General features: G+C 55.1%; 1 protein-coding gene across 10 annotated transcripts in view; it reads right to left on the bottom strand.

The window, feature by feature from the left end:
- MEF2B (myocyte enhancer factor 2B) overlaps positions 1 to 21,892 on the bottom strand; it is a 49,308-nt gene that overhangs the window by 15,522 nt on the left and 11,894 nt on the right. For 5 of the 10 annotated variants that reach the window (XM_037992233.2, XM_037992231.2, XM_037992237.2 and 2 more), the window contains one exon: positions 21,421 to 21,496. In XM_037992233.2, the coding sequence (XP_037848161.2) occupies positions 21,421 to 21,496 (76 nt within the window). The other 5 variants (XM_007995879.3, XM_007995875.3, XM_073016769.1 and 2 more) reach the window with 4 other exon arrangements.

The raw sequence follows: 21,892 nt of genomic DNA, 5'->3' as shown, positions 1-21,892 counted from the left end.
GCCTCAGACTCCCGAGTAGCTGGGATTACAGGCGCACACCACCACACCCGGCTAATTTTTTATATTTTTGGTAGAGACGGGGTTTCAGCATGTTGGTCAGGCTGGTCTTGAACTCCTGGCCTCAAGTGATCCACCCGCCTCGGCCTCCCAAAGTGCTGGGATTACAGGCGTGAGCCACCGCACAGGGGCCTCTACTGAACTTTTCTGGCTTCTGGGAAACCAAAAGGAAGAAGGTCCGGTTCTTGGAACTAGGGGTGCTGAGTCAGTGCCGCATCCTGCAAGACCACCTTGAAACACTGTCATCAGTCACCTGCTTCCTCTCCTGTAAAATGGGTCACAGGATCCTAACCTCACAGGCTTTGCAGCAAGGGTTTAAGAGAAAAGATTAGGAGCAAGTCAAGTTCCCTTTCTTGGCACCCGTGCGGGACTTTACTGGGGGGCTGAGCTGCAGTCACTTTGCCAGACCCCTGAGCCCGCAGGGAGGCCATGGCTTGGCGGAGGAAACCAGGCCGGGAAAGGAGAAGTGAGAGGCAGGTGGGTCGGGTGGGGGTGGGGGTGAGGGCCCGCGGGAGGCGATGAAGCGGGGAGGGGGCGCTGCTCTTGGGCCCTGCAGCGAATCAGGCCTGTCGCCCCGCCTCACGCAACCCAGGCTGTGGTTTCATCACCTGCTCCCCAAGTACCTCATTATGGGCGACAGGAAGAGCCCCTTGGAAAGCCAGGACCCCTCCTCCCCTCTCCTGGGGGCTCCAGCGGCTCCGACCCCAGCTGCAGGCGACCCTCCTTCCCCAGCCAGAGCCCTGGGCCCGCCTCCTCCCCTGGGGGCCTAGGGAGGTGGTGCCCAGGTCGGGGGGCAGGTAGGTGACTTGGCGGCCTGGCTCAGTTCACAGCGGTCCCTGGAGCCCCGCACCTGCCCTCAGGGACTCAGGGGAGAGGGTGGGCTCGGGCAGTGACTCCGCCGTTGCTGAGCTTCTCTGGAACTCAGTTTCCTCCCCCGGAAAGTCAGGGGGCAGCAGGAGCCACCTGGCTGAACTGAGGGGAGGGGCTTCATAGTAAGGTGTTTTATAGATGCGGGGAGCGTTTGTGGCCGCTGGGCCCTGATGCCTCTCAGAAGGCCTTGGGGTCACCTCTCCATCCTAGGGGAACCCAGCTCAGATTGAGGGCCCCAGAAAGCTCCTGGTGGAGTGCTGGGGGACAGGGGCGGATGGGGTTGGGGGTCACTCCATCCTTGTATGGGCACAATGGGAGGTAGGAATATTCCCTACACATGGAGACCCCCAAACAGAGCCGCGGAAAATCCACAGATGCCCAAAACATAACAGATACCCCAAACACACACGGATTCCTCCTGCGAAAGTCCCCAAAATACATGTAGTTCACAGTACGTCAAACCCCCAACCCACACAGCTCTCCAAACACACATGTCCCCAAAACACATTCTGTTCCCTCTGCATAGACGGAACCTGAAAACACTCAGACACACCCAGCCGCCCCAACACATGCCAATCCCCCAAATGCACAGACACATACAGATCTCCCTAAACACATGCCAGTCCCCCAAATACACACAGACCCCTTTCCCCTGAACAATATGGAGACCCCCACCAGACGCATGCAGACTCTTCCAGAAAACATATACAGACTTCCCCCAATCCACGCTGGCCCCCCATTACACAGGTAGGGCCCCCCATCCCTGCAGTGGTATCACCCACACTCTGGCTTTCCTATTTTTTGTTTTTTTGTGAGACAGAGTCTCGCTTTGTCACCCAGGCTGGAGTGCAGTGGCATGTTCTCCGCTCACTGCAACCTCTGCCTTCCAGGTTCAAGCAATTCTCCTGCCTCAGCCTCCCCAGTAGCTGGGATTACAGCCATGCGCTACCATACCCAGCTAATTTTTGTATTTTTAGTACAGACAGGGTTTCACCATGTTGGCCAGGCTGGTCTTGAACTCCTGGCCCCGTGTGATCTGCTACTTCAGTCTCCCAAAGTGCTGGGATTACAGGCCACCATACCTGGCTGGGTTTCTTCTTTTTAATTATTATTATTATCTTTTGAGATGGGGTCTCACTCTGTTGCCCAGGCTGGAGTGCAGTGGCGCCATCATTCCTCACTGCAGCCTCCAATTCCTGGGCTTAAACATTCTTCCCACCTCAGCCTTCCCAGTAGCTGGGGCTACAAGCACACACCTAACTTTTAAACAGACTATGCCAGGCTAATTTTTAAAATTTTTGTAGAGAAGGGGGTTTCACTTTGTCACACTGGCTGGTCTTGAACTTCCGGCCTCAAGCTATCCTCCTGCCTCAGCCTCCCAAAGTGCTGGGATTACAGGTGTGAGCCACCACACAGGCCTGGCTTCCTTCCCAAGGCAGGGTAGTCTCCACCCACCCGGGGTGAAATGCAGGCTGGGGGCATCTGAGGCTAGATTTGAATGGGTAGTATTAGAATCCAGGAATCTTAGAATGTTCCAGCTGGAGAAGGCCCCATGGGGGTCCTTTTCTCCATAGGTCCCTCTGGCATCCATGGGGAAAGTGAGGCCCAGTGGGGAGCCCTCAGACCCTCCTTCCCACCTCTCCCTGGGCCTGCTCCTGGGAGGGACAGCTCCTGTTCGAGGGGCAGGAGTCCAGGGTGAGTGGGACCCCCTGTGGGACGCCCCCTCTGCTCTGCTCCAGGATCCCATTTTGGCCATGCACAGAGAGGCCAGGGCTGGGGCTGTGGGCTAGTCAGTCCAGGATCCCACCACTTGCCCACTGCGTGATGCTTTCTGAGCCTCGGTTTCCTGTGTGTACAAGGGGTCCATGCAAACTCCCCAGGGACCCACCCACCTCTCTCCTCACTTGAAAAGGTGTCTACGAGCAGACTCCCAGCCTACCTTCTACCCATTTGGGGGCATCTGTGACAACAGCCCCAAACTGATCCCCTACCTGCCCATCACTCCTCCTTTGCCCGGACTGTGTCCAACCCCGGGACACCCTTCTAGGTTTGCCCAAGTCCAGGAGTGTCTCCATGTCCTCTAAAGACCTGCAGAAAACCCTCTTTCTGGAGGCACCAATTTTTTTTTAATGTTTATTTTAATTTTTTCAGGCAGGGTCTCATTCTGTCACCCAGGCTGGAGTGCAGTGGTGTGGTCTCAACTCACTGCAGCCTGGACCTCCCAGACTCAAGTGATCATCCCACCTCAGCCTCTGGAGTAGCTGGGAGTAGCACGACGCCACACCTAGCTAATTTTTGTATTTTTTGTAGAGCTGGGGTCTCCCCATGTTGCCCAGGCTGGTCTCGAACTCCTGGCCTCAAGTGATCCTCCTGCCTTGGTCTCCCATAGCGCTGGGATTACAGGTGTAAGCCAGCACGCCCCGCCAAATTCAACTCTTTCTGCAGCACCCAGCCCTATCAGATTTTTTGGTGTGTGTCTCTATTGCTTTCTTTGATGAGCATCTCGTCCTGCCGGGCTCCCCAGCGCCTAGTACACAGAAGGCCCTCAGTCACCCTTCATCAATGAGCAAACAACTGCTTCACAAACAGTAGCAACACTGACAACTTGTTCAGTTTTCTGTTTTTCTTTTTTCTTTTTTTGAGATGGGGTCTTGGTCTGTCACCCAGACTGGTGTTTAATGGCACAATCTGGGCTCACTGCAACCTCTGCCTCCCGGGTTCAAGCCAATCTCCTGCCTCAGCCTCCCGAGTAGCTGGGACTGCAGGCGCCCGCCCCTCCACGTGGCTAATTTTTTTATTTTTTATTATTATTTTTTTTTGAGACGGAGTCTTGCTCTGTCGCCCAGGCTGGAGTGCAGTGGCCGGATCTCAGCTCACTGCAAGCTCCGCCTCCCGGGTTCACGCCATTCTCCTGCCTCAGCCTCCTGAGTAGCTGGGATTACAGGCGCCTGCCACCTCGCCCGGCTAGTTTTTTGTATTTTTTAGTAGAGATGGGGTTTCACCGGGTTAGCCAGGAGGGTCTCGATCTCCTGACCTTGTGATCCACCCGTCTCGGCCTCCCAAAGTGCTGGGATTACAGGCTTGAGCCACCGTGCCCGGCCAATTTTTTGATTTTTTGACATCTTATTTTTTGTAGAGACAGGGTCTCACTAGGTTGCTCAGGCTGGTTTGAACTCCTGAGCTCAAGCAATCTGCCGGCCTTGGGCTCCCAAAGTTCTGGGATTATAGAAGTGAGCCACCACACCCAGCAACTACTTGTTTTTTTCTTGAGATGGGTTTCGCTCTTGTTGCCCAGGCTGGAGTGCAATGGCGCGATCTCAGCTGGCCGCAACCTCTGCCTCCCAGGTGCAAGCGATTCTCCTGTCTCAGCCTCCCTAGTAGCTGGGATTACAGGCACGCCCCCACCATGCCCAGCTAATTTTGTCTTTTTAGTAGAGACAGGGTTTCTCCATGTTGGTCAGAATGGTCTCAAACTCCCGACCTCAGATGATCCGCCCACCTCAGCCTCCCAAAGTGCTGGGATTACAGGTGTGAGCCTGGCCCTACTTATTCACTTCTCATTGAAACACCTCATGGTCCACACAACAAATTTAAGGCCCCATCCGGCCCACAGGCTGCCAGTTTATGGCCCCTCCTCGAAACAACCTTCACAGCAAAACAGTCAATTGGACAGTGCTGATGCTCCTCTCAGGCCAAGGAACTGACCCTCTGAATGTCCCACTGCCCAGCTTGGGAGAAAACCATGTCCAGGTGACCATCCATGGCAAACCTGACCTGGCACAGGCACTCTCACCTGGCCAAGAAGTCCTGTTCCAGGCCGGGTGTGGTGGCTCACGCTTGTAATCCCACTACTTTGGGAGGCCGAGGTGGGCAGATCACTTGAGGTCAGGAGTTTGAGACCAGCCTGGCCAACATAGTGAAATCCCATCTCTACTGAAAATACAAAAATTAGCCGGGCATGATGGTGGGCGCCTGTAGTCCCAGCTACTCAGGAAGCTGAGGCAGGAGAATCACTTGAACCTGGGAGTCAGAGGTCACCCAGCCCATGGAGCCAAGAGAGACCCCACACTCTGAATTTGACCCTCCTGTTCCATGCAGGCTAGAGTCCAAGGCTCTCTCAGGCCCCCAGTGATGTCCCCTGAGCCACAGTAGTGGCCGCAGGGACAGCCCAAGGTTTTCCTCTCTTTGTTCCAGAGAAAGCTCTCCCTGTGGGGCCTCGTAAATTTATCCCCAGATGCCCCAGCCTCCCTGCTTGGGAAATTAGCACATCTGTCAGCACTGGGCAAAAAGGACTCTGCCCACACAGCCCGGCAGCCCCAAGATGCAGCCAGCAGGGACCCCGAGATGGGTCTTTAGGACATTGTCAGCCCCCAATATCTTCCCGCAGAAATGTCTGGGAGCCCATCAGGTGCCGGGGATGCAGGAGCAGGGGGTGGGCAGAGCAAGGTCTTCCCCATCACCCAGTCTGATGGGGGAGGCAACAGCGGCCACATAACCGTGTCTGGGAAGAAGGCCTTCAAGGAAGAAATTCAACAGGGCGAGGCAGTGGAGGGTGGGGCAGGGAGAGAGCTACTTTGGACAGAGGGTCCAGGAGGGCTTCTCTGAAGAGGAGTGGTCTTGAGGAGGACAGGACACCAGCCACAGGGTGGTGATGTGTAGGGGCTCCACACCTGCAGTCCCAGTTACTCAGAAGGCTGAGGTTTGAAAATTGCTTGAACCCAGGAGGCGGAGATTGCAGTGAGCCGAGATTGCACCACTGCACTCCAGCCTGGGTGACAGAGCAAGACCCTGTCTCTGAGGTGTCTCATGGAGATGGGAGCCAGCCTGCCTGGTGGACACAATGGCAGGTGCAAAGGTCCTGAGGTGGGATCGTGCTAAGCAGGTGGGTTCCAGGAGCAGGCAAATCCCATGCAGCTAGGGTGGAGTGAGCAAGGGGTGGCCGGAGACAGAGAAGGTCAGAGAGCCATTGGGGGACAGAAAGAGGGTGGACGTAGAGCAAGAGGGAGCCATGGAAGGTGTGTGAGGAGCGGAGGACTGCGGTCTGATTCGGAATTTTCAGAAGACCCTGTGGCTTCCATGGAGAAAAGGCCTGTTGGAGCAGGAAGCCAGGCCAGCATCCAGCTAGGGATGATAGGGCTTGCACCAGGCACAGGCTGCAGGTTGGAACAGTGGGCAAGGCAGGCCCGTGCCCACAGCAGCCATGACTCTTATTACGATCCACCTCCATTTTTCCCTTCCTCACGCCCCACCTTGACCTTGGGTGAACCTGGGCTTGGAGGGAAACAGCACCTGGCAGAGGGCGGAGAGGAAAGGGGCCTGGATGGGCTCACAAACACCTCCGCTTGATCACAGCCCAGATGGGACCTTCTGTTATTGAGCCCTTACTGTCTGCCCGGGCCCACACCCCACCTCATTTACATATAAGACCTGCCTGACCCCCAGACACCCCAGGAAAGCAGAGATAGTTACCCTGTTTTACACAGGATTCGGCAGGCTTCTTCCAGGGCCACATGGTGAGACCCCCAGATCCCCACCCAATTCTGGGCTGTACCCCGGGGCCATCATGTGACACCTCAATCTCACCACCCCCACCCAGGCTGGGAAGTGGGCCTGGGCCTGTCCAGCCCAGAATCACCATCACAGTGTCCAGGAAACTCAATCCTGGGCCCCAGGGTATCAGGGTAACCACACAAGTCCCCAAGATGCAGCCCCAGAGACGCCCTTTGGAGGCTGAGAAACGGGATTTAACTTCCTTGCCCACCCCATGGGGATTCACAGGCTGGGGCTGGGGCGAGTTCCCTGAACCCAAAACTGATCCCAGACACATTCTAAATCTTCTCAGAAAAATGGCATCTGGCTGGGCTCATGCCTGTAATCCCAGCACTTTGGGAGGCCGAGGCGGGAGGACCATTTGAGCCCAGGAGTTTAAGAACAGCCTGAGCAATATAGGGAGACCCCATCTCTACTTAAAAAAAAAAAAAAAAAAAGAAAAGAAAAAAGAGGCCAGGCGTGGTTGCTCACGCCTGTAATCCCAGCACTTTGGGAGACTGAGGTGGGCGGATCATAAGGCCACGAGATCGAGACCATCCTGGCTAACATGGTGAAACCCCGTCTCTACTAAAAATACAAAAAATTAGCCGGGTGAGGTGGCGGGCGCCTGTAGTCCCAGCTACTCGGGAGGCTGAGGCAGGAGAATGGCGTGAACCCGGGAGGCGGAGTTTGCAGTGAGCCAAGATCACACCACTGCACTCCAGCCTCAACAGAGCGAGACTCTGTCTCAAAAAAAAAAAAAAAAGCTAGTCATGGTAGCGCTCCCCTACAATCCCAGCTACTTGGTAGACTGAGGTGACAAGATCACTTGAGCCCAGGAGTTCAAGGTCACAGGGAGCTGTGATTGCAACACTCAAGGAAAGAAAGACAGAAAGACAGTCTGTCTCCAGACCACTCTGTGCCTCGAATCTTCCAGAAGGGGGCAGGGCGTGGTGGCTTATGCCTCTAATCCCAGCACTTTGGGAGGCCGAGTTGGGCTGATTGCTTGAGCCAAGGAGTTCAAGACCAGCCTGGGCAACATAGGGAGACCTTGTCTCTAGAAATAAATAAATTAAATAAATAAATAAATAAATAAATAAATAATAAATAAATAAATAAAAGTGGGCCAGGTGCAGTGGCTCACGCCTATAATCCCACAACTTTGGGAGACCGAGGTGTGTGGATTGCTTGAGTACAGGAATTCAAGACCAGCCTGGGCAACGTGACAAAACCCCATCTTTATAATTTTTTTTTTTTAATTAGCTGGGCATAGGCCGGGCACAGTGGCTCACTCCTTTAATCCCAGCACTTTGGGAGGCCAAGGCAGGTGGATCACCTGAGATCAGGAGTTTGAGACCAGCTTGGCCAACATGGTGAAACCCTGTCTCTACTAAAAATACAAACATTAGCCGGGAATGGTGGCACACACCTGTAATTCCAGCTACTCAGGAGGCTAAGGCAGAAGAATCGCCTGAACCTGGGAGGTGGAGGTTGCAGTGAGCTGAGATTGTGCCACTGCACTCCAGCCTGGGCAACAGAGTAAGACTCTGTCTCAAAAAAAAAAAAAATAAAAAAAAAAAAAAAAAATAATTAGCTGGGTGTACTGGTGTGAGCATGTATTCCTAGCTCCTCAGGAGGCTGAGGCGGGAGGATCACTTGAGCCCAGGAGGTGGAGGTTGCAGCGAGCCAAGATCACACCATTTTACTTTAGCCTGGGCAACAGAGCAAGATGCTGTCTCAAAAACAAAAAGAAAGAAATAAAAAAAAAGAACACCTCTTCCAGAAGGCCAAACACCCAACATATCTACACTCATTGCACCCAAGTTGCGGTGAACAAATGTTTTTAATTCGTCTTCCCTTCTTCATTTGCATTTTCCAGATGTCCACCTGGTTGGGTCATAGTTTAACCAAATAAATCATTCGTTGGGATGGGAAAGCCAAGACTGGGTTCAACTTGCTCGGCTCACAGGAGCGGCCACAAAGTTCAGAGAGGGGCAGCCACCTGTTGGGGGGTCACACAGAGAGGAGGGAGAGGAAGCTGGGCCCTGCGCCCCCAGCCTCTGTTCTCTTCGGGGGCTGAGGCATGGCCTTGAGCTCCATCCTTTTTCTGAGGGGCCTAGTGTTACTACCTGACCTCAGCCTTCCCTCCTGCAAACCAGCTTCCTGCTCTCTCAGGTGATACCCCAAGATCCTAAATGTCCTGAAATTCTGTCTGCTGGAGGCCAAGCTTCCCTCTTTAGCAAACAACAGGCAGGAGACATGAGGGAACAAGCCTGCCTTTCTAGAAAGCCCCTTTCACCTCTGGAAATCAGTCCTCAGACACTGCTCCTCTGAAGTCGAAATAGATTTTTGTATCCAGTTTCCTTCACTCCAAGAGTCTGAGAGTTCTTGTCTCTAATGCCCAAGGTCCAGGGGCCCTACCCTTTCCCAGGGATGATTCTTGGCCAGGCTAGTCTGAGGCCTTTATTATTTTTTTGTTTCTTTTTCTTTTTCTTTTTTTTGAGACGGAGTTTCGCTCTTGTTGCCCAGGCTGGAGTGCAATGGCGTGATCTTGGCTCACTGCAGCCTCCACCTCCCGGGTTGAAGCGATTCTCCTGCCTCAGGCTCCTGCGTAGCTGGGATTACAGGCGTGTACCATCATGGCCGACTAATTTTGTATTTTTAGTAGAGACGGGGTTTCTCCATGTTGGTCAGGCTGGTCTCGAACTCCTGACCTCAGGTGATCCCCCCCGCTCCCCCACCCAGCCTCCCAAAGTGCTTGGATTACAGGTGTGAGCCACTGCACCTGGCCATTTTTTTTTTTGTTTCTTTTCTTTATTTTTATTTTTTTAGAGACAGGATCTTGCTCTGTCACCCAGGCTGGAGTGCACTAGCTCAGTCATAGCTCACTGCAGACTCGAACTCCTCGGCTCAAGTGATCCTCCTGCCTCAGCCTCCCAAATAGCTGGGACTATACACGTAAGCCACCACACCTGCCTAATTAAAAAAAATTTTTTTTTTGGACGGACACAGTGGCTCACTCCTGTAATCCCAACACTTTGAGAGGCCGAAGCGGGCAGATCACATGAGACCAGCCTGGCCAACATGGTGAAAATTAGCTGATCATGGTGGCACATGGTTGTAGTCCCAGCTACTCGGGAGGCTGAGGCAAAGAATCATTCACTTGAACCGGGGAGGCAGAGGTTGCAGTGAGCCGAGATTGAGCCACTGCACTGCAGCCTGGGTGACTGAGTGAGATTCCGTTTCAAAAAAAAAAAAAAAAAAAAATTTAAGCCGGGTTCAGGGGCTCACGCCTGTAATCCCAGCACTTTGGGAGGTTGAGGCGGGTGAATCATTTGAGGTCAGGAGTTCAAGACCAGCCTGGCCAACATAGTGAAATCCCATCTCTACTAAAAATACAAAAACTAGCCAGGCAGTAGTGGCACGTGCCTGTAATCCCAGCTACTGGGAAGCCTGAGGGAGGAGAATCGTTTGAGCCTGGGAGGTGTAGGTTGCAGTGAGCCAAGATCACCACTGTATTCTAGCCTGGGGGACAGAATGAGACCCTATGTCAAAAAAGAGGACAGAGAGAGAGAGAGAGAGAGAGAGAGAGAGAGAGAGAGAGAAAGAAAAAAAGATGGGGGTCTGGCTATGTTGCCCAGGCTGGTCTCAAACTACTGGGCTCAAGTGATCCTCCTGCCTCAGCCTCCCAAAGTGCTGGGATTACAGGCATAAGCCACCGCGCCCGGCCAGCTATTTCTGACTAATTGGGTCTGCAACTAGGGGTTAGGGTGGCCAGGGACCCAGGTCGCCCATATCTGCAGCCCTGGACCCCAAAAGTGACAGGGAGTGAGGACTGTGACCATGAAAGTAATGCTGCCACCACCTTGTCATGTGCTAACAACCACACGAGGATGTGACTCTTGTTCCTGTACCCAAGTCCCAGGTACAGCCATTGAGGCAGAGGGAGGAGGGTTGGCCCAGGCAGCTGTTGCTCCCCCATTCCAAGGTTTATGCCTACCATCCTGCTGTGACAAACGAGTGTACACCCACAGAAGGAAGGCATAGGGCTGTGCGCAGGGGACGCGCTAATGCTAAAGGAGTGCACACCAGGAGAGAGGGACATCGCATGCCACATCATAGAGCTCACAGACACATAACAGGGCCTCACTGCATCACGATTTTGGACACACAGCTAACTCTCCAACTCCTCGACTCACACCAAACCTCAGACGCAGAGCCCTTGGACACACAACTTCCAGACCCACACACCTCAGATACACACCCCTTGGAGACACAACTGCCTCCTACCACAACCTCCGGGACTCACAACCCCACGACACACACCCCTTTAGACACACACCCCACCCTGGGACGCCCAGCAGTACACCCGGACCTCCAAAACCCACCTAGCCCGCAGAAGCCGTTCAGAGGACACCGCAGGAGCCTCAACCCGATATGACACGCACCTACTCGGCCTGAGCCCTGGGACGCTGGGCGCACGGACCCGCGGCGGCTGCACGAAGATCAGGGGCCCGCGGCCGCAGGTGCCTTGGGAGCGGGCGGCCCTGCCCCCGGGAGCTGATTGGGCGTGACGGGCTTATTTGCATAGAGGGCGTCACCCTGGAGGCGGTGATGGGCGGGCACTTGGGCGTGGCCCCGCCCCGGGAGTTCATGGGCCTGGGACTCAGACGCGAAAGGATGCTGGGGCGCCAGGGGTTGGGGGCGCGGATAAGGAAGAAGCAGGACGAAGGGAGGGGGCTGGATCAGACTGGCCAGGCTTTCCCCGCCCTCACTGGGCGCCCTTGACCTTACTGCCGACCCCTGACCCTACTGTGACCCTAACCCTAATTCTAAACCTGTTCCTAACTCGGCCCAACTTGCCTGGATTAATTCCATCCTGAGCGAAATAGAACTCCGATCCCGGACTCCGTGACCCGAGGAACCAAGCCCTTCTCGCAGGCAACGCTGACCCTCGCGCTCACTAGAATGGAAAGACTGCAAGACGGGGCTCTGGGGTCGCCTGTGTGGCCTCACTCAACTGTGCCTCCCAGGGCCAGATACGTGCCCCCACAGGGAGTGACAGACCCTCCGCAGCTACTGGTCCCTCAACCCCGCTCCGCCTGCCTCTCCAGAGTCCAAGACAACCACAATGCTTCCACCAACCGCGCCCCTCTCCCTCCCTCTTCCCGCTAGAGGCTGTTTTCTAAACTTCAAAGGTCAGTTGTGAGGAGCCTTCCAGATTGGACCCCAGCCCAGACCTCTAAATCTACCCCTTCCCCTGGGATTCCAGCACAGGCCAGACCCACAGGAAGATCAGAGCGGGGGTTGGTGAATGTATCAATGTGCAAAGAATTACAGGATAAAGATGGCTCTGGGTTGGGCACCACACACCCCCCCGCCCGGGTCTGAGGCAGGGAGGGGATCCATGCACTCCCCTAGCCCTGTGGGGTCAGTCTTGGGCCAGAGGGAGGGATGGGAGGCTGGGACAGGCCAGAATTGGGGCAAGGGCTGTGCCAGAGGAGTTAGGGAGGGTTTCTCAGAAGAGGGGGCATTTGTGCTGGGCTTTCAAGTATGTGTAGGAGTTTGCCACTAGGAGAAAGGTTTTTCTTGTGTTTTCCTTCAAGGCAGGATCTCACTCTTGCCCAGACTGGAGTGCAGTGGCATGATCATAGCTCACTGCAGCCTCGACCTCCTGGGCTCAAGCAATCCTCCCAACTCAACCTCCCCAGAAGCTGGGACTACAGGCACGCCACCACCAAGCCCAGCTAATTTTTTTGGTAGAGAGGATGTCTTATTATGTTGCCCAGGCTGGTCCCAAACTCCTGGGCTTAAGAGATCCTTCTTCCTCGGCCTCCCAAAGTGCTGAGATTACAGGTGTGAGCCACTACACCAGACCTGAGAAGGGCTTTTTCAAGAGGGAAAAGCACTTGCAAAAGTGCAGAGGAAGAAGAGCACAGAACATTCTCTGGCCGGGGGAGATGAAGAAGGTGAAGCCAGAACAGGGGGCGGGGGTGAAGAGGAGGGGCAGATACAGGTGGAGAGCAGCGGGGCTGCAAAGCTGCCTGGTGTCCATCTCCTCCAGAGAAGAGAGGGACTGGTCCCCCAAACTCAGGGGGAGGCATGTGGCAGATGCTGGAGTGTGGGGGACACTGAGACAGGGAACAGGGCGCCTGGGAGGCTCGTGTCTCTCACCACCCCTCAGTTTACCCATCTGTGACATGGGTAGTGTGGGCCTCTAGTCTGAGCACAACTTTTCTTTGGACATAAAAACTATAGAGTTCACACTGTGTCATCAGGGGGTCCTTCCTGTCCCCATCTAGTGCCCAGTGCCACACACGCAGGTGTCCCAAGGACATGCCAGGGCCTGGGCCAGGCTGGGGGCTTCTGCCTCCACTCTATGGTGCAGAACAAGGCTTGGGGAGTGTGGAGGTGGCTGGGGAGCCCTGGGCCCCCAGAGGGCTGCTCTGTTTACCCGAGGCCGCCCGCCCGCCTCTGATGCAACAGGCAGGCTCTGGTTACGTGAGGCCGGCAGCTGGGCCAGCTCTGGGGGAAGGGCTAGCCCAGCAGAGTGAAGCTGACTGGGGCTGGCCCTCATGCACCCCGACTTCCCAGCCCCCTTCTTCTGGTGGGCACCATCTTGTTATTCATAGTCTGTCCCCTGTCCTTTTGCCTCTGTTCCTATCCTATACCTTCCCCAACCACTAATTGTGTCCCCTAGCAGGGCCACCAAGAGTCTCAACCTCATTCTTCTCAGATAAAGGGACACCCTTAGTTGCTAGGGTAAGAGTTGGAGGGTAGAGGGGAAGGTTGTGAGGAGGAAGGGATAGAAGGGGCCAGAGTGGGTGGTGAGGGAGAAGGGTGACCTGGGAAGGGGGTCTGGGAGATGGGGGAGGTGGTGGGTGGGGGATGGAGGAGAAGGCTGGGGTGGGAGGCTTGGGGAGGTGGAGAAGCTGTCCCCACTCTCCCTCCTCCAGATTCTCTCCCCTCTCCCAGGGGAAGGCTTTGAAGGACCTTCCATGGCAAGGATGTATGGCCCAGTGGGTAGGGAGGGCCCCCGAGGTTAAAGAACACCGAGTCCCCATCCCAGCTGTGCCGCCCACTCACTGTGTGACCTCAGGATGGTCACTGCACCCCTTGGGGCCTCCTTACTCATGTGACAAGTGCGGATAGGCTGGGCGTGGTGGCTCATGCCTATAATCCCAGTATTTTGGGAGGCCAAGGTGGGTGGATCACTTCAGGCCAGGAGTTCGAGATGGACCTGGCCAACATGGCAAAATCGCATCTCTCCTAAAAATATAAAAATTAGCCAGGCATGGTGGCACATGCCTGTAATTCCAGCTACTCAGGAGGCTGAGGCAGGAGAATTGCTAGAACCCGGGAGGTGGAGGTTACAGTGAGCCAAGAGGAGCCCTCAAGGTCCATCTACAATGTTCCCTCCTCCAAAAGCCTTCCTATCCTCTTACCATTTAGGATCCTTCCACCTCCCCATCCTTGCTTCCAGCTTAGCACTGATCCAGAGGGCGGGGTGGAGTGTGTGGCTGGTTCTGTCTCCCCCAGCCTGGGGGTTCCTTAGGCCCGAGCCCAGTACATGGTGGCACCAAAGGGGTGTCTCCATGGGTTTTTCTTTTTGTTTTTTAGAGACAGAGTTGCTCTGTTGCTCAGGCTGGAGTGCAGTGGTGCAATCATGGCTCACTGCAGCCTTGAACTCCTGGGCTCAAGTGATCCTCTCGATTCCGCCTCCCAAGTAGCTGGGACCATAGGAACGCACCACCACACCTGGCTAATTTTTAAATATTTTTTGAGGTGCACCGGGTGTCTCACTTGCTGCCCAGGCTGGTCTCGAACTCCTGGGCTCAAGCGATCCTCCTGCCTTGGCCTCCAAAAGCGCTGGGATTACGGGTGTGAGCCATTGCACACAGTCTCTAGGGGTTTCTTCAAGAACTGGAGAATCTCAGAGACGGTCTAAGCAGTGAAAGGGAGTGGGGGATAAGCCTGGGGCATCCAGAAGCCTTGTTCAGGGATACAATAGGGCTTTAAAAAAAAAAAAAAAAAAAAAAAAAGGCTTTCCAGGGTCCTGAGTGTGCAGGACTCTCCAGGAACCCAGAGCAGGTCTGAAATAAAGACTCAGACCTGCTAAGGACTCAGACCAAGGGCTAAGGACAAAAACCCAGCAGAAGTCTGATTCTTGTCCTGACCACTGTGGACGAAGCAGGGGGCAGGTCGCTGCCCTCTATGGGTCTCCTTTTACCCCATCTGCAGATCAGGGTTGGGATCCTTTCTTGGTGATCTCCAGCCTCGAGAGCCCTACGCTCTTGTTTGGATGCCCCATGGCACAGAGAGCTGTCTCTTCTAGCTGCCCACCCATCTCTGGAGTTCTGCCGGAAGTAAATGCTTTTTTTTTTTTGAGATGGAGTCTTGCTCTGTAGCCAGGCTGGAGTGCAGTGGCGCAATCTCGGCTTGCTGCAACCTCCGCCTCCTGGGTTCAAGCCATTCTCCTGCCCCAACCTACCAAGTAGCTAGGATTACAGGTGTGCACCACCACACCCAGCTAATTTTTGTATTTTTAGTAGAGATAGGATTTCACCATGTTGACCAGAATGGTCTCGATCACCTGACCTCGTGATCCACCCGCCTTGGGCTCCCAAAGTGCTGGGATTACAGGTGTGACCCACCATGCCCAGCTGCTTGTTTTTGAAATGGAGTCTACCTCTGTCGCCCAGGCTGGAGTGCAGTGGCGTGATCTTGGCTCACTGCAACCTCCCGGGCTCAAGCGATTATCCTGCCTCAGCCTCCAGAGTAAGCGGGATTACAGGTGGGCACCACATCCAGCTAATTTTTATATTTTCAGTAGAGATGAGGTTTCACCATGTTGGCCAGGCTGGTCTCCAACTCCTGACGTCAAGTGATCCGCCCACCTCGGCTTCCCAAAGCGCTGGGATTACAGGTGTGAGCCACCCCGCCTGGCCAGTAAATGCTATTGAGTGAGCTCTAGGAGCGCCCTTGCCCTCCACCCTGACAACGGGGGCTGCGAGCTCTTGTTCTCAGAGCCCTCTGGCCTCTCAGAACCTGTTTGCTCTCTGAAAAATGGGAGCGAGGGCATATAGAGTGAAAAAGAATGGAGGGGCACAGTGTACCCACCCGGGCCAGCCAGGACTGCAGACAATGACCGCTTGGAGGCCGAGCTTCCCGCCAACGCTTTGCCTCTTGCGCCCCCTGGCGGCTAGAGGGGGCGGGGCGCCCTCCAGGCAAAAAGGACTACGGAGCATTCAAATGAGATGCAAATTAACCAGCGCCCCCACAAGCCCTGGGACTTGGGGTTACGAGGTGTCTGAAAACCCAGAGTCCTGATCAGACCCCTTTTATTTATTTATTATTATATTTTGAGACAGAGTCTCACTCTGTCACCCAGGCTGGAGTGCAGTGGCTCCATCTCGGTTCACTACAACCTCCGCCTCCCGGGTTCAAGCGATTCTCCTGCCTCAGCTTCCCAAGTAACTGGGATTACAGGTGCGGACCGCCACACCCGGCTAATTTTTTATATTTTTGGTAGAGATAGGGTTTCACCATATTGGTCAGGCTGGTCTTGAACTCCTGACCTCAGGTGATCTGCCCGCCTCAGACTCCCAAAAAGCTGGGATTACAGGCGTGAGTCACCATCCTCGGTTTTTTTTTTTTTTTTAATAGAGAGAGACAGGGTCTCTCCATGTGCCCAGGCTGGTCTCTAACTCCTGGACTCAGGGGTTCCTCCAGTCTTGACCTCCCAAAGTGCTGGGATTACAAGCAAGCGCCACTGCACCCAGCCTAGACTCCTTTTAAGAGAGATGACTGGGCCAGGCGTGGTGGCTCACACCTGTAATCCCAGCACTTTAGAAAACGAGGTCAGGAGTTCAAGACCAGGCTTGCCAAGATGGTGAAACCCCATCTCTACTAAAACTACAAAAATGAGCTGGGTGCAGTGGCAGGTGCCTATAATCCCAGCTACTCAGGAGGCTGAGGTAGGAGAATGGCTTGAACCCGGGAAGCAGAGGTTATAGTGAGCTGAGATTGCACCACTGCACTCCAGCCTGGGAGACAGAGTGACCTCTGACTCCATCTCAAAAAAAAAAAAAAAAGAGAGATGACTGTTTTTTTTTTTTTTGTTTTTTGTTTTTTGTTTTTTGAGATGGAGTCTGGCTCTGTCACCCAGGCTGGAGTGCAGTGGCCGGATCTCAGCTCACTGCAAGCTCCGCCTCCCGGGTTCACGCCATTCTCCTGCCTCAGCCTCCCGAGTAGCTGGGACTACAGGCGCCGCCACCTCGCCCGGCTAGTTTTTTGTATTTTTTAGTAGAGACGGGGTTTCACCGTGTTAGCCAGGATGGTCTCGATCTCCTGACCTCGTGATCCGCCCGTTTCGGCCTCCCAAAGTGCTGGGATTACAGGCTTGAGCCACCGTGCCCGGCCGAGAGATGACTGTTAGTCGCTGGTTGAGGTCACATCCAGAGGCTGAGTGACTCAGAGCCCTAGAAGGGTCTGGTGGGGTCCCCCACACCTGCCTCCCTCACCCCCAGCTCCTAGTGCCCCAGTCTTCCTAGGCAGGTCCTGGGAGGCAGGCGATAATCCCATTCTGCTGCCAGTTTCTCCTGAAGGTCTGAGCAAGAACAGTGCTGGACTGTCTAGCTCACAAATACCCATCAGTGTTTGCTGGATAAATGGTGGCACGGAGGACAGATGGACATTGAGAGATGCCTTCAGAGCAAGTAAGAAGGGAGAAGGACTCGAGGCCACACACCAATCAGGGCCCTAAATGGGGTGGCTTTAGGCTCCTCCTCACTCCTAAGCTGAGTGGGACAGTGGAGAGGTGGTATAATGGCAGACGCCCCCCAGTGTGCCCTAGGAGGAGGAGAGGTAGGGCTGAACCCGCTTTCCAGGGCTTCAGACACCTTGACAGGCCCGATGTCCCAGTAGGATGCCCTCTGTCTTCCCTCGGGGCACCCCTGCTCTTCCCACCCGTCTCCATCAACCACCCCACAGTGCCAAGATGAGGGACCCTCCCAGAGTAGTGGGACTGGAACCTGCCTCAACCCCAAACAACTCTATCTGACCTCCCTAATATATTGTACTGGAACAAGGGATTCTGGGGTAACACAGCTGGCCTTGGAGATGCATAACTTGTGGAGGCCTGGTCACCCAGGCTTGGCATTCACAGAGGTCAGTGCAGGCCCTTCTGCAAACAGCAGCAGAAACGGACTCAAAGCCATTTTGGCAAAAATCGTAATTCAGGTGTCCATGAAACCGAAGAAATGAAATTGGCTAATGTCAGGTACAGTTGGATCCACAGCCCCAGGCAATGTTCTCAGGCCTCCCCTGGAACCCCCTCGTCCCTGCCCCGTTCCCATCCACCCAGCTCAACCTTCCTGATGCTCCTGGTAGAACTCCCAGGAAGGCCTCTCATTGGGTCACGTGTCCACCTCGAACCAATCACTGGGAACCTAGGACACAGCAGCTCTGATTGGCCAGGCCGAGGTGCAACATCCACCCCTGGAACTAGGGGTGGCCTTTCCATGTGGCCTGAACCTGGGGTGGGCGTCGCTGCTTGAGGCAGAATGCAGGTTGGGAGGGCAGATATGCGAGTGTCCAGCTTAGCTTGTAGAGAAGGTACAGTCCAGCCTTCCTTATCCAGATGAAGAAAGGGAGAACCAAGGCTGGGTGCAGTGGCTCACGCCTATAATCCCAGCACTTTGGGAGGTTGAGGTGGGAGGATCAGGAGCTCAGGAGTTTGAGACCAGCCTAGCCAACATGGTGAAACCCCATCTCTACAAAAACTACGAAAAATTAGCTGGGGGTGATGGTGTGCGCCTGTAGTCCCAGCTACTTGGGAGGCTGAGACAGGAGGATCACTTGAGCCCAGGAGGCAGAGATCGCAGTGAGCTGAGATCATGCCACTGCACTCCAGCCTGGGTGACAGCCAGATCCTGGAAAAGAAGAGAGGAGAGGAGGGGAGGGGAGGGGACTCAGAGAGGGCCAGCACCAGGTGAAAGAAAGAAAAGAAAGAAAGGAAGGGAGGGAGGGAGGCCCAAGAGGGCCGGCGCCAGGCCTATGTCACACAGCACATCAGAGGCGGGCAGGGCTGGGACCAAACCAGGCCGGGGTCTGCTCTTCTCTGACTGCCTTTTTTTTTTTTTTTTTTTTGTGGTGGTTGGGGGTCGGGGGGTGCGAAGTCTTGCTCTGTCACCCAGGCTGGAGTGCAGTGGCACCATCTTGGCTTACTGGAACCTCTGCCTCCTGGGTTCAAGTGATTCTCATGCCTCAACCTCCTGAGTAGCTGGGATTACAGGTGCCCACCACCATGCCCGGCAGAGCCTCTTTGTCCATCTGTATTTGGGGGTGAGACCTGCTTTTGGGGGCTGTCTGAGGATGAAATGAGATGACCCCTGTGAAGACTTTAGCCCAGGGCCAGGGATTGGTAGGTGCATAATCAGGATTATTTTGATGGCAGTTATTGGTCCAAGGGTCGATGGGGGTTAGTAAGAGTCCAGGAGCAGTAAGCCACTTCTGGGAACATTGACGGCTGGGCCTGGAGGCTCAGGGCAGGCACAGGAGGAGGGTGCTGGCCGCACTCATTCAGTCTTCAGTCTCTGCCTGGCCCAGCTTCGGTCAGGCTGGCGAGTGGGGACGAGGGTCAGGGTGGTCAGAGAGGCAGACTCAAGGCATGAGGTGGCACCTGAGGGATGAAACTGGGCCAGGCTAAGGTGGAGCTTGGTGGTCAGAGGTCTGAGTGGGAATCCTGGCATTTCTGGGCATGGGTGATGACCCTGGGCTGGCTGCCTTACCTCTCGGGGCCTTGGTTTCCTCTTCTGTAAAACGGGGAAGTGCTTAAGGTCCTGGGACTGGAGAGGAGGGGGATAACTTGACCCTGTGAAGGTCACTGATGACCCCAAGGGGTGCAGTTTTGGGGGAAAAGTGGGAATGAAAGGCTTTGAGGCCAGGTGCAGTGGCTCATGCCTGTAATCCCAGGACTTTGGGAGGCCAAGGCGGGCAGATCACCTGAAGTCAGGAGTTCAAGACCTGCCTGACCAACATGGTGAAATTCCGTCTCTACTAAAAATACAAAAACTCGTCGGGTGAAGTGGCAGGAACCTATAGTCCCAGCTACTCGGGAGGCTGAAGTGGGAGAATCGCTTGAACCTGAGAGGCAGAGTCACAGTGAGCCAAGATCGTGCCACTGCACTCCAGCCTGGGTGACCAGAGCGAGACTCCATCTCAAAAAAAAAAAAAAAAAAAAAAAAGAAAGAAAGAAAAAAAAAGAAAGGCTCTGAGATGGGGCATGGAACTGGTGGTTCTGGGGAGAGGAGAGGGGCTCCACAGGGACAAAGGTGGATGAGACACAGAGCAATCCTGCAAGGGAGCAGCAGTGGAGGGGACGGCAGACGCTGGGGAGTGAGGAGGGCAGAGGGGTAGTGTCCTTGAGGCACAAAGTAGGAGTGACCAGGGTGTGGGGGATGGGACTGGGGAGACAGAGGCTAGGTTGGGGGTGTGGGTAGGGCTGCTTAGGGCAGTAGGCTGTTGACCCCCTGAGGCAGCCCCTCCTGCTTCAGGCCCCCCAGAAAGCTCCCAGGCCACCCCTCAGCCTGTGGGATTCCTCACCACCCCACACCCAGAGCTAAGCCTGCTATGAACAGGTGCTCAGGAAGTGTGCATCAACTGCCGGAAGTACTCAATAAATGCATGCTGCCTGTGGTGTCCAATAAGTGCTCTCTGATTGACTGCAGTGCCCACTAAGTGCTCTCTGACTGGACACATGAATTTGGCTGCCTCTGGGCTCTGGGGCTACAGCTTGAAAAGGCCTACAGAGGCTCTGTCTCCACCTGCCTCCCCTTGACCTCTGAGAGGGTTTCCATGGCACCAAGGACAATCACAGTGCCTGGCCAACAGGCAGAGGCTCGATAAGTCCCCGGGGCCCCTTCAACCTGCCTGCGTCTGCCCATCACAGATATAGAATGGTGACACATCAGATCTTTCCTGGCACCACACTTTCTAAGCGTGGTCAGCCATGCTTCCCACGGCTCACACTGCACTTGTATGGTCCTCTCCCATCTGATCCTGGGCCTGGTCACGTGACTGGCCTCAACAGATGGGCCACCCACAAATGTGAAACCGGCACTCTGCATGGAAGCTACTCTCCTGGCTCCCAGCCACCAGGAGAAACCCAGGCTGGCCTGATGGGGAGGCCACGAGGAAAACCTGACGCCTGCTGCCAGCAGTCCTAGTCAAGGGCCCCCAACTATGCAGCTGCAGCTGAGCTCCCATGAGCACTGCATGGGCGAGCCCCAGAGAGAGCAGCAGAACCGCTTAGCTGAGCCCAGCCCAAAGTGCAGAATAGTGAGTAGATTAATTACTGGGGCTGTAAACCACTAAGTTTTTGGATGCTGTGTTATGTAGCAATAGCTGACTGCTCCAAAGCACATCCGTCACTATGCCCTGCCCCCTCTCAGTCACCTGATGAGCCACCTTTACAGAAAGGAAATGCAGAGACCAGAGAGGGGGGTTAATTTGCTCGGTCACACAGCAGTTAGGCAGTGGATTGGTGGGGAGGTCGCAGAGATAGGTGGGTAATTGCCCATGCTGGGCTCTGCCTGAGAGACTGTGCATGGGTAAAGCAGGCTGCTGGCATGTGGTAGGATAGAGGAAATGTGGGCTCCCCTCTCTGTCTTGGGGGTTGGAAATCTCTGGGACTGGCCTGTGGCCTCCCAGGCCTATGGCCTGGAAAAGAGAGAGGAAGGTGGCGGAGAGAGAGTGGGAAAGATGGGCTGACATGGTCCCTGAGCAGCAGGGTGGAACATTCTGGACCCGCAGACACCCCTCCACCTGCCACCTCCGAAACCATCCCACAAGCCCAGTGAGAAACCCCAAGTGGTTAGACAAGTAGGTGCCTGGCTGACTGCCAAGCGGGTGGGTTGGTTAGTTCAGAGCAGAGAAAGGCTCGTGGCTACCCTCGGCACTGACCTGGGTTGGCGGAGGCTGGGGTGCCCTGAGTCTCTTCCAGGATCAGGCTGAGGAGGGCGGGGGTGGTTCCTCCGGGCTGGAACAAAACACGTGCAGCATCCATGAGGCCAAGGTCAGAGGCCACAAGGCTTGCTCAGCTGGCTGGAGTGCATGTTTGGGTGACACTCTGGTCTCGGAAGACCTTTGGCTTGAGCTTCTGGGGCATCCTCCTTAAAAGTGGGGCGAGTGGGCCAGGCGCTGTGGCTCATGCCTGTAATCCCAGCGCTTTGGGAGGCTGAGGCGGGTGGATCACCTGAGGTCAGAGTTCAAGACCAGCCTGGCCAACATGGCAAAACCCCATCTCTAGTAAAAATGCAAAAATTAGCCAGGCGTGGTGGCATGTGCCTGTAATCCCAGCTACTTGGGAGGCTGAGGCATGAGAACCACTTGGAACCCAGAGCCGGAGGCTGGAGTGAGCTAAGATCTTGCCAGT

The sequence above is a fragment of the Chlorocebus sabaeus genome, chromosome 6, assembly GCF_047675955.1.
Source record: "Chlorocebus sabaeus isolate Y175 chromosome 6, mChlSab1.0.hap1, whole genome shotgun sequence".
NCBI classification, from domain to species: domain Eukaryota; kingdom Metazoa; phylum Chordata; class Mammalia; order Primates; family Cercopithecidae; genus Chlorocebus; species Chlorocebus sabaeus.
The sequence above is the reverse complement of the archived record's forward strand: the minus strand, read 5'-3'. Positions and strand labels throughout refer to the sequence as shown.